Source organism: Periplaneta americana, chromosome 2, assembly GCF_040183065.1.
Source record: "Periplaneta americana isolate PAMFEO1 chromosome 2, P.americana_PAMFEO1_priV1, whole genome shotgun sequence".
NCBI lineage: Eukaryota > Metazoa > Arthropoda > Insecta > Blattodea > Blattidae > Periplaneta > Periplaneta americana.
Window position 1 is genome coordinate 18,048,570 of NC_091118.1, and position 17,990 is coordinate 18,066,559.

Consider the following 17,990-nt stretch of genomic DNA (forward strand, 5'->3'; position numbering starts at 1 on the left):
TGCATCGAACTAGATACAGATATATCAAATTTATTGAGAGCATAGGTTGTATGAGATTAGGTCACTTTGATTAAATAGATTAGAACAAATTAAAGTGAAAGACACTTAATGAGATAGGTTAGTTCAGATGAATTCGGTTACAGTATATTTGGTTGGAGAATATAGATCATAATAAGTTGAATTCATTTGGATAAACATATATAGATATAGATTACATGATCGAAGACAACTGCTGTGGAGTAACTGCATGTCTGACTGAAACAAGCGGGCCTGGGTTCAAATCCTGGTTGGGACAAGTTACCTTGTTGAGGTTTTTATCCGGGAATTTCCCCACCCATTAAGAGCAAATGCTGAGTAACTTTCGGCACTGGACCTTGGACTCATTTCACTGGCATTATCACATTCACATGCTAGATAACTGTCGCAGTTGGTAAAGTGTCGTAAAAAACCAATTAAAATCATATAGATCAGTTATACAGCAGATATGGAGATAGATTTTATTAGTATCTGTTTTAAACAAAGTGCATGATGAGCATTTTTTTTTTTTTCAAGACTAGAATGGGGTGAAACATCGAAGACAAGTCAGTGAAATTATGAAGAAAGAGACTCTATAGGTTAGGTTTTCTTGGAGCTTTTTAATTCTTAAATAGAGACTGTACACTTTACTTGACATTGAATTTACAATCTGTTGGAATTTCTGTTCCAGGTTGTTTCTTCATGGACCAGCAGAGGACAATTGGTTTCCCTGGAACTGATGGAGCAGGACGAGTATGAAGTGAAGGACTTGGACAAGAATGTCATCAGCATCATGTTGGTAAGTATTATAATGTAGACTTGGTGGTCTAGGTTTTCTTGTGACACTCTTAATTCTAGAATAGAGACTGTACATTTCACTTGACATTGAATTTAAAATCTGTTGGAATTTCTGTTCCAGGTTGTTTCTTCATGGACCAGCAGAGGACAATTGGTTTCCCTGGAACTGATGGAGCAGGACGAGTATGAAGTGAAGGACTTGGACAAGAATGTCATCAGCATCATGTTGGTAAGTATTATAATGTAGACTTGGTGGTCTAGGTTTTCTTGTGACACTTCTTAATTCTAGATTAGAGACTGTACATTTCTTTGACATTGAATTTACAATCTGTTGGAATTTCTGTTCCAGGTTGTTTCTTCATGGACCAGCAGAGGACAATTGGTTTCCCTGGAACTGATGGAGCAGGACGAGTATGAAGTGAAGGACTTGGACAGGAATGTCATCAGCATCATGTTGGTATGTATTATAATGTAGACTTTGTGGACTAGGTTTTCTTGTGACACTTCTTAATTCTAGATTAGAGACTGTACATTTCTTTGACATTGAATTTACAATCTGTTGGAATTTCTGTTCCAGGTTGTTTCTTCATGGACCAGCAGAGGACAATTGGTTTCCCTGGAACTGATGGAGCAGGACGAGTATGAAGTGAAGGACTTGGACAGGAATGTCATCAGCATCATGTTGGTAAGTATTATAATGTAGACTTGGTGGTCTAGGTTTTCTTGTGACACTTCTTAATTCTAGAGCAGAGACTGTACATTTCATTTGATATTGAATTTACAATCTGTTGGAATTTCTGCTGCAGGTTGTTTCTTCATGGACCAACAGAGGACGATTGGTTTTCTGGAACTGATGGACCAGGACGAGTATGAAGTGAAGGACTTGGACAAGAATGTCATCAGCATCATGTTGGTATGTATTATAATGTAGACTTTGTGGACTAGGTTTTCTTGTGACACTTCTTAATTCTAGAATAGAGACTGTACATTTCACTTGACATTGAACGTACAATCTGTCGAAATTTCTGCTCTAGATTGTTTCTTCATGAACCAGCAGAGGACGATAGGTTTTCCAGAAACCAATGGGCAGGATGATTATGAAGAAATGAAGGACTTGAGCAGAAATGTCGTCAGCATCATGTTGGTATGTATTATAATGCAATGCATTAAAACGCAATATATTTGAATAAACTAAATTGAATTATATTTGCTCAGGGTACAACAGAGTACATGAAAGTAGATATATACAGCTCATCCAAGTCAAGTCTGCGAGTGGGGATATCGGGATGGAATGTAGAGGCAAAACACAGTTGCCACATAGGTCACTTGATGCTCAGATTTCAACGTGTGCACATCGTTTAAAATACACTACGGAGCGCATGCATTTGTTGTCCTTGTCTTCAGATAAAGGCAACAGTTACACTGTCTCCCAGCCTCCCCCCTCATGTAGCTTTCTCCACGCTTGCCAATCAGAACGCCAAACCTCACTGTCAAGCAGAAGTAGAAGTACAGTCTATTTCAAAGCGTCTTAAATTGTTACCGCTCTATGAACTGAAGAGCAGTAGGAAAACTTTGCTGTCATATGAGACTGTACTGGTCTACTCTCGTTACCGCCTCCTTTCACTACAGAACTGCCTCCAACTTCCCCTTTCGGCTCGCAGACTTAACTTGGTCGAGCTGTAGGTTGGATTAGATTACATAACTTTATTTGAAACAAATTTATTTGAATTATATTTGATGAGATAGGTTAATTTAGATGAATTAGGTTACAGGAGATTATATTTGGATGGTGTTGAACAGAAATGTCGCATATCAAAAAATTCAATTTTACAAGAATGTCTTGAAAATGAAAAGAGGTTTGACTTAAGAGGATATTTAAATCTCTTGTGAAGTTTGTATCCATACCTTGACTTAAGATGTGTTGGTATAAGATTCAAGAAAATTTCTTTGATGAAAATTAAGTGAAATCTTATTGTAAGTGTTGACTTGGACTTCCGCTGCCGCTGTTTATAGATTGTAGGTTTCCGGGTTCTTGCTGCGTTGTCATTGTTTCTAGAAGCTGGCATTTTGACCAACATACTGTGGCCATCTTCAGAGCTGCAGTGACTTATTGACCTCCTGTCTATGCTCCTGTCGATCTCTGATTGGTGATGAGATGATCTAAGTAACACTGAGATCATCATCTCTACTGAGAGAAGAGAGATGGAATAGTCTCAACAGATGTAGCAACGACGACTGCTAACCTCACTTTCCTGCAATGCGGTAGAGGTGATTATGCCCCTCATGAAAGACCACAACAGAACATCAGCAGTCAAGGGCCAGAGCAGAACGCCTGCGGAATGTCACCTCCAGTTTCCTGCAACATTGCGAAATACATTTAATTATTGGATGACCATTGGACCAATCACAGGAGAACCAACAACCAACCAGTCAGGGCTGCCGACAGAATTTATGGGCCCCTATGCAGTATTGTACTCGGACCCCATTGAAAAAAGTAACAATTACAAGTTACCAGTTATTCTAATCATGATAATAATTATTTGCAAAATAAATAAGAGATAACCCCATACACAGATACGAACTTAAAAATATACACTTTTATTACATTGAAAACTTTTAGCAAAACTTCAAATTAGCACAATACATTATATTCATAAAACATTATTTCTAAACACCTGTAATTTCTAACTTGCAGTCCAACATCAACAAATAACTCTCCTTGACTTCACTGATGCAAAATCATCAATTATGTCATCAAAATTTAAAGACCTAGCAAGATCGCTCTCCGGACTAAGGAGGCCAAGGTTACTCAGTCATTCTTAATACATTGTTTATCTGAATACAATTTTTATTTTCATTTGCTGAAGGATTTTTCAGTATCAGCAACTGTCATAGGAATTGTGTAGAATATTGTAATAGTTATACAAATATTTGGAAATAAACTGTCCAGTTTTAATTCCCTCAGACTATTTAGGAGATTCATAGGTTTCAGTGGGGTTGGCCCTAAATTAGAGGCATGAATTGATTTTAAATATTTCGGCTCATCACTGATCTCTTTGTTAATGTCTTCATAATATTTTTCACAAAGTCTAGCACCCATATTAATATCTTACAATTTTTTCTGTCTCTCCTTGTGCTTCTCAGCTCCCGACTTATGCCTGTACTTGTCCATTGTGCAGTTAAACTATAACCAGTAACACTAATGAACAGAATTTACTAGACAAACGACAATGAAAAGACGAAAGTTTTAACACGAAACATACAATGTACTGAAAAGGAAACGTATCCTGTGACTTCGGTTTGGGAGAGGCCACTAGCATATTGCAGTGGGACAGCAGGGGGTTGGTAGTTAAAAAGGACAAGCCAATAAATAATTGAACGTGTTCGGTACGTGACGGGAACATAGTTCAGGCAAATGCCAGGGCCCTCAATTGTGTCGGTGAACGTTATGCAGGAAACCGATATTCTATTATATAAAAAGTCAAATATTTACATATGAAGTGGTAATTTGTATTAATTCTACTATTGTTGAGATATGTCAAATTTATGTAACAAATGTTCTTACAAAATTTTATAGTACCCATATATATGTACGAATAATTATTCATGATATTAAAAAGTAATCAGACTCACTTAATCTGACGGGCCCATATGCGCTCGCTCCCTTTGCCCCCCCCCCCCCTTCTCGGCGGCCCTGCAACCAGCAATTGACAGGAACATAGGGGCAACTATAAAACATCACACCAGCAAGGAATAAGTCACTGTAGTTCTGAAGATGGCTACAGTATGTTGGTTGAAATGTCATCTTCAAGAAACAATGTGACAACATGGCAAGAAACTGGAAACCTACAACCTATGAAATCTTACTTTGTTCATTTTTTGGCAGACTAGGTTGCTGTTCAATGCCATCGATATATTTGGTTGGGCCAAATAGATCACAGTTAGTTCGATTAAATTGGCTAGATATGTATAGATGTAGATATTTAGAGGGGGTGGGTGTGTGTGTGTGAATGCGCACGCGCGATATATGTGAAAATAAATCCGTGTATGATTAATTACTTGGAAGATTTAATTTTTCCCAGATATGAACTGTATTCTAACACAAAAATCATGAAAAACAAATCGTGACATTTGATTTTAAATTTATGCAACATTTCTGGTGTGTGTGTGTTTGATTTTAAATAGTGACACATTAATTTCTTCACCAAAATGTATTAGAATTCATGTGTGTTTTCTCGGATAAGTTGGTCTGAGGTCCAGGATTCGATCTCATGCAAATTCTGGGCTATTACAAACTACGAGGGCCACAGCCAGCTTCCTTCTCATTTGTAGAATGCTTCATAACTGGGGGTGTGATTTATGGTGATTATTTTACTCTGATTTCGGTAATTAAAATGGTTTAATTTCGATGAATATTTCGTGAAGAAAAAGCGATTTCGCGTATATTTCGCATCCTAAAGAAAATTAAAAACTAATAAAATAATATTTTTTAAAATTATCATTGAAACAATTCCTTTGAAACTAACAGAAAATTGTTTGCATCATTAATTAAATTCATAATTCAATTTCATTGGACTATTAGGAAGTGATTACACTGTCTCATGAAGACAATTATTATGAGAAAGACAAATGACTGTTGTCTGCTTGCTCTGCTCCCTGGAGGTAGTCCCTGGTACTATGCGTAGGCCTACATTGTTACCAGATATCACACGCATGTGATGCTGAACGATCAAATATGTAGAAATGTTTGTGTATATGTTATAGCGAAGAAAATTTTTATATTTTATTTGAAGAAAGAGTCATTTTTCGTGCGAATTCTTTGTAAAACCTGTTTTTTTATTGTTGAAAATATTGTGATTATGAAGTAACTTCATAGAATTCTATCAATTTCACTAAAATTTACGGATGTATTTCACTTAATTTTTGGACTTCCTTTAAGGGATTTGTATTTTCCATTTATATAATAGTTAAGTTTTTGACACATTTCACGTATATCGTTAATACCAAAAAATCAGATCCCTATTCGTAACAATTTCGTATATCATGTTCTCACCTGCAATAGGCTGACCACTTGTCACAACTGGCTCAGTGTACTCCTCCCTATTGGGATGAAGGAACTTTAGAGGCAATTACTAAAAGTAGAAACGCCTAATAAAAAGGAAAGATTGATTTATATAAATTGAATATAAAAAAACTGGTCAGTAGTTTGGGAGAAATGCTGCACACATCACTTTCTCGATATCATGATTTGCTGAATAGTGTGCTTTGTGAATATGTTGAAATTACTTTCTGCAAATCACAATACTTTGTACTTCAACTAATGAGGAAATAGAAACAGAAATTTTAAAATATAGAATGCACTTTTCACCTAACATTGAGCTGATATTCTTTGAAATTTTCTTGCAGATTGTTTCTCTGTGGGCGGAGGAGGATGAGCTCTGCGGAGACTGACAAGCAGCACTGGTGTGAACAAGTGAAGCACATCAACGTGGATGTTGTGAGCTTGAGGTTGGAATGCTTTAGAAACTAATGAATTGGAATGCAAAGTATATTAAAATATTTGAAGTTAGATTATGTGATTAAAATATATTATATACTCTATATTGAGATTGATATGGATATGTGATAGATTTAATAGAATATACAAATTAGATAAATACAGTCAAACCCTGCTTTTATGTTACCACAATTAATGCTTTCTTGTTTTAACAATTTTTCTTGGTTCCTTCAATTTTCGTATATAAATTATTATAATATATTTTTTCCCCTTTAATTACATAATTGCAATTTCAAACTTTCTGCAATTCACGTTGTTTCTGCCAAACTGAGGAAAAAAAGATGACGTCCATGCAAAAAATTGAAGCTAAAAGTGGTACTATCAACATAAATTTTGCTATAGCCAATTTATGCAGATTCAAGTATATAAAAAAATGTTCTAACCACGTGTTCTTCTCATGAAGGATAATGTAATCACTGGTGAGGAACAAACTGTAGAGTGCATTATGGACACCCATCTTTGTGAGAACAGTACTGGTACTAGTGGTGATGGCAATGTTGGTGTCCCTGCAAGAGCAGTTGTAGTTACAACATTAGACTGTGAGGAGGTATTTTTCTGAAACAGGAGGGGATTATTCAATTTTTGATAAACTGTATGGACTAGAGGAGCAAATGTAAAACTTGAAACATGAGCTAAGATGTAAACAATTAAAAATATCCAACTTCTGTCGTAAAAAAAGAGCTAGTGTCATGTTTCGTTTTGAAATATGTGTGTAGGCCTTATATTTTGAGATTTTAAGATGATTAAAAATAACATATATGATAATTTACCTTTCCTAAATTAAATATTTAATAATTGCAATCTTTAATATAGTCCTCTGTTTTATAAAGATTCCAAGCATTGTTTACAAATCAGTGTATCGAAAACTATTCTTAATGTTCTTATATGCTTAAACCATTTACCATAATTTACACTTTCTCTCAATTTACACTATTTTTCAGAGTCCCATGAAAAATGTAAAAGAAGGGTTCGACTGTATTCAGATAAGATACAATTCTGTAAAATTACGTATGGCCAGTTTCAACAATGTCTGTTAGTGACTTCACAGCCCATTAAAAGTATTGCATTTCTCCATTGTCTGTTGTTAGTATTTTGTTAACTAATGAATTATTCAGTTACGTTGATTATGGGGTTGTAAGATTCTAGGAAGCCTCGACAATAATGTACTTCTACTCTGAACATTGCCTGGGCCTTGCTTTGCATTAGTGTTTTGTTTATTTTGCATTTTCTCTTGTAAATTTTGTTACAAATCATTTAGATTTTAAATGACATTCTTTTGCAGAAATTCTTAAAGAATGTCCCATCATTACAGACCCAAAGTATTATGTGACAATGCTCCTCATTAATTGGTTTGCATTACGTATTGAAAATTGTCCCTTTCGGTGACAGATATTGCCAATATTTCCTTCAGTATGTGGAATTTCAATATGCGTGTAATTATATTTAAAATGCTACAGATACAGGATGTTATAAAAATACTTCGAATGTTCTGCGTCATTCTGGAAATGAAATATATTTAGGCCTCCAAGCAGCAATGGCAGCAGGAACTTTATATGTTATTCAGCTTCAATTTGCAGTACAGTGAAATCTCAGTATAACATACATAAAAAAAATCAAATGTTTTATACTTTATATTGAAAAGTACTTTATTCTTTTGACCTACCGTTACCAGTTTTGATTACAGTTCTTGTGCTACAGAACAAATTCAAACACACCTGTACACTTTAAAGAATATTAAACTTTACAATAAAGCACTTAACATTAACATTTCAAAAAAATAAATAAAAACCTAAAGTAAGAACTAGAATGACTGGGAGAAATAACTTTGAAGTGTTTTTTAAGTAGTTCATTTTCCACAAATTGTTTTACTTCTGTCAACAACATCAGAATTCTTTCTGGAACATTTTCAGTCTGCCCCAGGTAAACTTTAAGTTTGTCTACACACTTCTTTGCATCCATAGAAGAGATGGTTCTCCTATTCTACATCTTCTTCTTCTTCTTCTTCTGGTTGTATCAACAGAGATTCCACAATTTCACTCTGTTAGCTGCTGTGTTGTTTCTATTGTGGCATCAACTGAAACATAATCCTCAAAAGAGAGGGATGGAGGAATTTCCAATTTCCGTTCTTTTTCCCATATTTCTCAGGCCAGATCCTGCTCCTCTTCAGTTTCCAAGTTGCTTGAAGAGTTCAGCATGCCAGATTTTCTCCAGCAGTTTGATATGGTGATTTCTTTCACATTCCACCAAGTCCCAGCTATCATCTGGATCCCTTGCGGCACAGTTATCTTAGTAGTAAACCCTTTCAATTTCAAATTTATTAAAATCTACTCTACCAGATGTGCGGAAATGTACTTTGGCATTCCGAATTATGTCTTGATGCAGTTGCTGCAAAACAGATGTGCAATAAGCAGATAGGTACTCTTGTCTAATGTTGTCCAGTCGAATGTCTGCTTTGTGTGCAGAACAACTAGCAGAAGCATCTTTTTTTTGTCTCCCCATTTCCTTGTCAGTTTCAAGGAGCCAGTCTCCAAAAAGATCTTTTGTCATCTATGCCTTACTGTTGGCAGCATATTTTACTGGCAAGGATGAAACACCTTGGCTTTGCATAGTGTGCAATAATCATGGGTTTCAGTTTTACTGCCTTAAGGCTGGTTCACAATAAACCGGGAACGAGAAGCAGAGGACGTGAATATGAAAATGTTTGATTCACAATAAACAGAGAACATAGACGACTATGCATTCTGATGTTATTTGTGTATAATTGACCAATGGCGTTCTCTCATGAGTACAAGGCAGCCAACATAAACACAGGTTAACCAACTTCGAAATTTCAACTGAAACATTTCATTAGGTACTATAAATATGCCCACGCATCTTTATTATCACAACCTATTTTAAGTCTACCATAACGTAAAATAATTAGAGAAGAAATATTTGTAATAGAACAAAAATGAACACAACAGTAGTTATTGAATTGAAGCATGAATATGTAGTGTGTAATACAACCAATACAGTAATAAAATATGATTCACTTAGAATCGGTGTTCAAAGATGCAGCTATTGAAAGCCACGTATTCTCCTTCATTTTCTCATCCCTATACGAGGCGTGCCGCTTATTGTAAACGTGAGGATTTTCCTCAACACTCAATACTAGAATCTCATCAAATAAAACTTGCTCCATGATGCACAGCACAGAACAAAATAATGCATAGGTTATGTCACGGTCTTCTTGCTACAAAATATATGACGACGAAATAGCTTTTAGATGGCAATAGAATGAATCTAGTGGGCTGTGATCGGAAACGTGAACGCCAAAGTTGAAACTTGGCCAACTCTCCATTCCCGGGTTCCGGCAAGCTTTTCGTTAATTGTAAATACTCACATTTAAATGTACACATTTTAACAATTTTACCGTTTTCGTTCCGATTCTCGTTTCCAGTTTATTGTGAACCAGCCTTTAGTTGTGTTACAACAAAATAATGTTGGTCTTTCTTTTACTCTTTTACCACCAGAATACTTCTCTCCCTTGTAGGCCATGGTCTTATTAGGTAGCATCTGGTAGAAGAACGCTGTTTCATCTGCGTTGAAAATGTCCTCCAGATCATAATTCTGAAGGATCCCCATCAAATAATCCATCTTCCACATCGGCATCTCTTCCTCCTCCACTAACTGTCCTCCATGAAATTTCGTATGTTTCACAAAAACGAAACAACCAACCAGCACTCGCTTGAGTCTCTAACATTGAATAATTTTCAAATTCTTTCACTTTTTCCTGAATAACAGTCTCAGAAATAGTTACACCATTAGCTCTGACTTCTTGGAACCAAGTGTCTACTGCCTCTTCCACTTTCTGAAAATCTCCAAGTCTAATCTTTTTCCTGCTTGAACATAGAATGTTCATACGTATGTGGAATTTTTTCCTTGTCCTTAAATTGTCGAAACTGTTGTTGGCTTCATCCTGTACATATGCGCAACATCAGCTTGCTTCATCCCACTGTCAACTTTCTAAATTATTTGCACTTTTTCTTCAATAGAAAACTGCTTCCGCTTTTTTGCCTCCATTTTACTAGTTTCAATCACAGAACGGTTAATATTAATAACTTTAATTCTCTCTAACCTAATGTCGTGTCCTTGCTTTGCTTGCTTTTATTGTCAACAAAGGCGATAGATATTGATCGAGAGTTTAATATCGATTAGTTCATTCCTCATGCACATTCGATGTTATTCATGGTTATCGCTGAGTCATGTCAAAGATTATCAAAAGTAAGATATCACACTTTATGTTAAGGTGAATAAAACTACAAACTTGATAAGTTTTTAAGAACGTTGTTACACATAAATGTATGTCACAATATAGTCGTAAAAGTTAAAAAAAAAATTCTGTACGTAATAATAAAACCATCTGAAGTCTCACTAGTGTAATATGTAGCTAGTGGGCATTGTATGCAATGGAGGGGGAAAGGAACTTGCCACCCTACTCCATTATCTTCTGGGCTAGTTGCCTCATAAGTGGTATTTTGGGATCACTTGTGGGGCTCAGACTTATCATCGGACAGTTGAGTAAACAACAGTAACATATGTGATTTGAGCAGGGAATTTGAAAAAAAAATATACGTTAAACTGAAAAATATGTTCTAGTGAAGTATTTTGAGATTTCACTGTACTTGCTAATGACATAGAATCTTGGACTATGCGCAATTGCTGGATTGGTTTGGAACTGGGTTCGATTGTATTCTGTTTCTATATTGCTAATCTCTAAATTTCCACTTTCATTTACGATTCACATTTCAGTGAATAAAATAGGATGTGATGGGATCTAGCAAAATCCAATTTGACAGTTATAATCCATTGTTTAGAACATACAAGACTTCAGTATCTTATTTCACATACTGTGTTTCCTTGAATAAACCGCAGAAAAAAAAGACGCTAATATGAGACTCCAACAAATGTATTGCATGACAAATTAAAAACAATTAAACACAAGTACAGTCCAGTTAATAATAAATAAATAAATTTTATCCTGGACAAGGACGCATTTCACCATCCTATGGGCATGCACTGCGAGCATGTCAGATGTCTCACTTAATCGGCTGTTTACACAATATCCTGCAATGTTAATGTATAGCAGCAGCTCATGTTACTGCTTAATAATAATAATGATAATAATAATAATAATAATAATAATAATCTATTTAACCTGGCAGAGTTAAGGCCATACGGCCATCTCTAACACTCAACCAGGAGTAAAAACTGTGTTAAAACACTACAAATTTACAAAGTACACTACAATTTTACACACAAAACTGAATAAGATATCCCTTAATATCGTCTCTTCTGCTAACAACGCCATATCAGCAAATCTTATGCACTTTATTCTTCTTCTTTCCCCTACTATCACCCCTCCCATGATCTGAAAACATTTCTTCATCAAATCTTCCAAGTAATGTTGAACAGGATATGTGATAAAGTGCATCCTTTTCATATAAAGATTACTGAACAGCCAGCCTCCTCTCTTTCCAATCCACACCTATTATCTTCAAGATTCCGATCAGTTGGAGTCCTCAAGCTCTGCTATCCCATCCATTTCATTGTCACAGCTGAAATTACCATCACTGATATCACCGAGGTTTATGATAATAAGGTCCATAACATCATCAGAAAATAACTCTTGTTTCATGTAATCATTTTCACAAAGAGAATGCCAATTTTATTCATTTGAGAATATTAATCCATAGGTAACTGGAGAACTTTTCAAATTTGTAGGGCATTTAAGAGAAACCTTTGCTCACATGCAATGTGTATGGTTATTAGGAGCTGTCGCTTTGATACTGATGCTGAGTCATCGCGTCAAGACTTGCTGTGCAGGTGGTGTGACACAATGTATAAATCACCGAGATACATAATATTTCTTCTCTCAGCTCGATAATTAGAAATATGCATCTGGTAGTTCATCCTCTTTTGCCTAATATCGTATTTTTCAACTAATCAACTTGTTTTTGTTATCTTTCGAGAAATTCCCAGGTTTTTTAGCATTGTTCTAACACTAATATTGCCCCTAATAAAGCCAATTGCGTCTTTCAGTTTAATTCTTAATGCAATAACTGTTGCAGTGCATTTCTCGGAGATGTAAAAATCTACACTATCCTTTGTACTACATTTTAATCAAATGCATCTAGTTTCAAGACACTCTTTTTATTTGTTTTCTTCTTATCCAGCATTTGAAAAAAATGTACCATTGCCACACACTATATTCCTTGTTTGTGCCACAATTTTTGACACTACTATGGGATATGCCTGTAGCCATTGCCACTGGTTCTTAAACTTTGTGTAGAGGAATTTCAATTTCTTGAGAATTTTCTTTAGATATAAACATCAGAGCATTATTTATAACTTTTTTGGTTTGAATATGAAACTTCTTCCCTTTTAATTTTGAAATAACGAGCCATTTTGTTAAGAATTGTAATTTATAAACACAATTTAAATACACACACCTACTGTACTTATAAATGCTACCGTAAAATGGGGTGAATGGGATCAGTGGGGGTGAATAGGATCAAAACTTTATTCTTGGTTATAAAGTTTGTTATAAACTGCAATTGAGCGGGAAGACAGTCATTGCTTACTAGAACAATAATAGTAACCAATGACTGTGATCCCGCTCAAGTACAGTTTATAACAAACTTTATAACCAAGAATAAAGTTTTGATCCTATTCACCCCATTTTACAGTACTGAATATTTTTAAAACTTCCGTAATGTAACACAAAGCGATTCACTACAAGCACCTAATATGGAGTGAATGTGAACAGAGAGAAATGTTTTGCAAGTGGACTTCAAGCCTGACCAGGAACCGATACCTGGTATTTAAATCTCAATGGTTGTGAGGCTTTCAGATCTTTCTCAGAAGCTATACTATGATACTGTTCTGTGGAATGTTGGGAAGTACTAGTTGGTTTTTGAACCAATGCTTGAAATTAACGGTGGTATTCATTTCAGCTTGGGGATAATTTGTATATTTTCACTTACAACTGTGTTAGGCTCCTGGTATAAATCCAAAAAGATCCAGCATGCACAATAATAAATTGTCCTTCTTTTTCTAAGGGCACATTCAAACATTCAGGAACTGTAAAATTAGTTCGGATATTTTATTTGATCTGCAGCATATTGTAAGTATTGTTGAAAAAATTCTGTAATACACTGCTAGCATTTTAAAATTTATTTTTTGTATAAGAATGTTACTTGATCAATTCAAATTACTTTTAAATACACTGTTGTGTTGGAAGTCTTCTCCTCCCCTCTTTTTGTTGAAATATTTAGCAGTCCACATTAACATTAAAAAAATTAGACTTTTGAAAAGTCTAATCTAATCTCTTTATGTCTTAAAAATTTGCTATATATAAGAATAAATTTCTGTTTGTGAAACATTCTAACTTTCGTTCTGCATCCTTGCTAAGACAGCTTTTGACAGCCTGAATGTATCAATACATTTGTTTTCAGGTTAACATAATTTGTTCTGGCCTCAATTTTTTTATATTGTTCAGTAAAATAAGTTGTCTTGCCGACCATCTTAAAACTATAACAAGCTGTTACTTAGTAACAGCATAAAAATGGAATCCTAATAGGTTTAATAGCTATTAATTTTAACAGAAATTGATGAAACTGGCCATGAGTTCGTAAGTAAGTCTTTGACATATAAAAAGAGCCATGCAGGAAGATGCCTGGCTGCACATGCTTACCATCACCAACTCTTGTTGTAACCTTCTCCAGAGTACACACCAGTGCAAAATGTTATCAGTTGTCTATTTCTAATATAGTTCTCTGTTTATGTGAATGCTTTTTTTATGGAAGTATGAAAGGTACTATGTGAGACATAAATCACTTGTCTTAAGGGAAAACAATATCTTGAAATTACAAATGTAGGACCACGACAAAGACGAACACGAGCAGTGACGAGTATATGACCAGCACCATGACAAACACCACAACAAGGACCATGACAATCACAAGGATTACAAAAATCACCATGATAAACATCACAAGGACCAAGACGAGCACTGTGACAATCACCATGGCAAACACTACAATAAGGACCAGGAAAAGCATTACGACAATCACCACAGTAAACACCACAACAAGGACCATGATAAACATCACAACAAGGACCAGGACGAGCACTGTGACAATCACCATGGCAAACACTACAATAAGGACCAGGAAAAGCATTACGACAATCACCACAGTAAACACCACAACAAGGACCATGACAATCACAAGGATTACAACAATCACCATGATAAACATCACAAGGACCAGGACGAGCACTGTGACAATCACCATGGCAAACACTATGATAAGGACCAGGAAAAGCATTACAATACCACAGTAAACACCACAACAAGGACCATGACAAGCACCATAAAAATCACCAGAGTAAACATTACAACAAGGACTGACAATCACCACAATAAGGACTACAAGCACCATGAAAATCACCACAGTAAACACCACAACAAGGACCATGACAGTCTCCATGATAAACATCACAAGGACCAGGACAAGCACCATGAAAATCACAACAACAAGGACCATGACAGTCTCCATGATAAACATCACAAGCACCATGAAAATCACCAGAATAAACATTACAACAAGGACTATGACAATCACCACAACAAGGACCATGACAGTCTCCATGATAAACATCACAAGTACCAGGACAAGCACCATGAAAATCACCAGAATAAACATTACAACAAGAACTATGACAATCACCACAACAAGGACCATGACAGTCAACATGATAAACATCACAAGTACCAGGACAAGCACCATGAAAATCACCAGAATAAACATTACAACAAGGACTATGACAATCACCACAACAAGGACCATGACAGTCTCCATGATAAACATCACAAGTACCAGGACAAGCACCATGAAAATCACCAGAATAAACATTACAACAAGGACTATGACAATCACCACAACAAGGACCATGAGTCTCCATGATAAACATCACAAGTACCAGGACAAGCACCATGAAAATCACCAGAATAAACATTACAACGAGAACTATGACAATCACTACAACAAGGACTATGACAATCACCACAACAAGGACTATGACAATCACCACAACAAGGACCATGACAGTCTCCTTGATAAACATCACAAGGACCAGGACAAGCACCATGAAAATCACCAGAATAAACATTACAACAAGGACTATGACAATCACCACAAGGACAATGACAGTCAACATGATAAATATCACAAGGACCATGCAAATCACCATGAAAATCACCAGAATAAACATTACAACAAGAACTATGACAATCACCACAACAAGGACCATGACAGTCAACATGATAAATATCACAAGGACCATGAAAATCACCAGAATAAACATTACAACAAGGACTATGACAATCACCACAAGGACCATGACAGTCAACATGATAAATATCACAAGGACCATGAAAATCACCATGACAAACACTACAATAAGGACCAGGAAAAGCACTATGACAATCACGACAGTAAACATCACAACAAGGACCAGGACAAGCACCATGAAAATCACCAGAGTAAACATTACAACAAGGATTATGACAATCACCACAGTAAGGACCACAAGCACCATGATAGTCTCCATGATAAACATCACAAGGACCATGAAAATCACCAGAGTAAACACCACAACAAGGACCATGAAAATCACCAGAGTAAACATTACAACAAGGACTATGACAATCACCATGAAAGTCACCACAGTAAACCCACAAGGACCATGAAAATTACCACAGTAAACATAAAGACAACTACAATAAGGACCAGGAAAAGCACTATGACAAATGCCATGAAAATCACCACTGTAAAGACAAGGACCACGCTGAACACCAGAATAAAAACTGGGACAAGCACCATGACAGCATCACAAACACTGCAACAAGGACCAGGACAGCACTATGACAATCACTACAAGACGAAAACAAGCACCACGATAATCATCACAGTAAACACAAGGACCATGACAGTCACCATGATAAATGTCACAAGGACCACGACAATCATGGCAGACACTAAAAGGACCAAGACCATGATGACAACCTGTGACAAGAACCATGATCCATGTCATGATCCTACATGTCATTTCAGAATAATATTGGTTTCCCTAGTTGAGTGATTTGTCACATGGCAGTAAATTCAGTCTTCTTGTAAGGTCCTGAAAAGCAGTATGATCATAGTGCTCAATATCTCATGTGTGTTTCTCCTTTCAGGATATCTTGCTAAATGGCTTAGAATATACATTTTTTGTGTTGGTGATATAAGTTTGTAAAGTTCTGAAATAGTTTGAGAATGTTGTCTTGCATTTTAGCAAGAAATTGATGAGATAGTTGTATGTCTTTGTAACATGACTTGTGGTACATGAGTAAAATCTTTGAAAGAGAATATGTATTTGTTCTTTGCTGCTGCTGCTCCTGCAACTGCCACCTTTCCTAGGGGAATCCCTTTTCGTTTGAAAAATTTTCCCGCCAAAAAAGATAGAATATATATGCTTTATAGTGGCTGCTGGCACTGAATGTGGAGAGCAAATGAAGCCATTTATTTTCTAAGTGCTGCTTATATAGGCTACAGTGGAGAACCCTGGTGGGCAAACTGTACACTACCAAATCTTCCTGAATTTATTCTAAGTCCTGTGTTCAAGGAGGGCAAATATTTGTGAACTTATGCTACACTGCAGAACTCTGGTATAGTCAGCACGTCAGAGTTCTGCAGTGTAGCATAAGTTCACAAATATTTGCCCTCCTTGAACACAGGACTTAGAATAAATACAGGAAGATTTGGTAGTGTACAGTTTGCCCACCAGGGTTCTCCACTGTAGCCTATATAAGCAGCACTTAGAAAATAAATGGCATCATTAGCTCTCCACATTCAGTGCCAGCAGCCAGTATATAAGGGCTATAAAGCGTATATATTCTATCTTTTTTGGCGGGAAAATTTAAAATTTTTTAGAGGGGGTGTGTAAGGAAATATATTCTAATTCACAAATAAATGCACTTACTGGATATAACCTCAATTTATTCGTAAAATACATAGAAATGGTACAATTTAAATATTTTCACTAGTTCAAACTTATTCTATTTTCTCACATTCACTTCCAACTTATAAAGTTACACAATAAAAATACAGCACTGGAAACTTCACTGAACTACACATCACTGAGTGATCCAATTGGCAGTCTTCAGTAGACAGGTGTTCACTTGCAGTCAGCCATTCAGTAGTGGAAGAATATCTGAAAAAAAGAAACAATACAGAAATGTAAAATTAAAATCACTTCTGCTCTCTGGAATGAAACTTTTCAGCACATGCTTTCAAAAGTAGACTGTAAAGTATATAACATTGCACTATTATTTCTCAGCAGTTGCATAAATCTGGTAATGTACAGTGTGACCAAGGGATGAGCTATATCCAAAACTGGTCACCACTATTGTAGGTTTATTTTTTTATTGGGTTATTTTACAACACTGTATCAACATCTAGGTTATTTAGCATCTGAATGAGTCTGGGGTCCAGCACCGAAAGTTACCCAGCATTTGCTCTTATTGGGTTGAGGGAAA

The 17,990-nt window shown here is 35.9% G+C and overlaps 1 protein-coding gene across 1 annotated transcript in view; it reads left to right on the forward strand.

Annotated features, from left to right (window-relative positions):
- Nucleotides 1-17,990, forward strand: part of LOC138714648 (uncharacterized) — a 39,662-nt gene that overhangs the window by 13,989 nt on the left and 7,683 nt on the right. The window contains exons 4-10 of the mRNA XM_069846704.1: nt 707-814; nt 935-1,042; nt 1,163-1,270; nt 1,391-1,498; nt 1,620-1,726; nt 1,848-1,957; nt 6,220-6,321. Of these exons, the coding sequence (XP_069702805.1) occupies nt 755-814; nt 935-1,042; nt 1,163-1,270; nt 1,391-1,498; nt 1,620-1,667 (432 nt within the window). The 5' untranslated portion in view covers nt 707-754 and the 3' untranslated portion in view covers nt 1,668-1,726; nt 1,848-1,957; nt 6,220-6,321. The remainder of the gene's footprint in view (nt 1-706; nt 815-934; nt 1,043-1,162; nt 1,271-1,390; nt 1,499-1,619; nt 1,727-1,847; nt 1,958-6,219; nt 6,322-17,990) is intronic.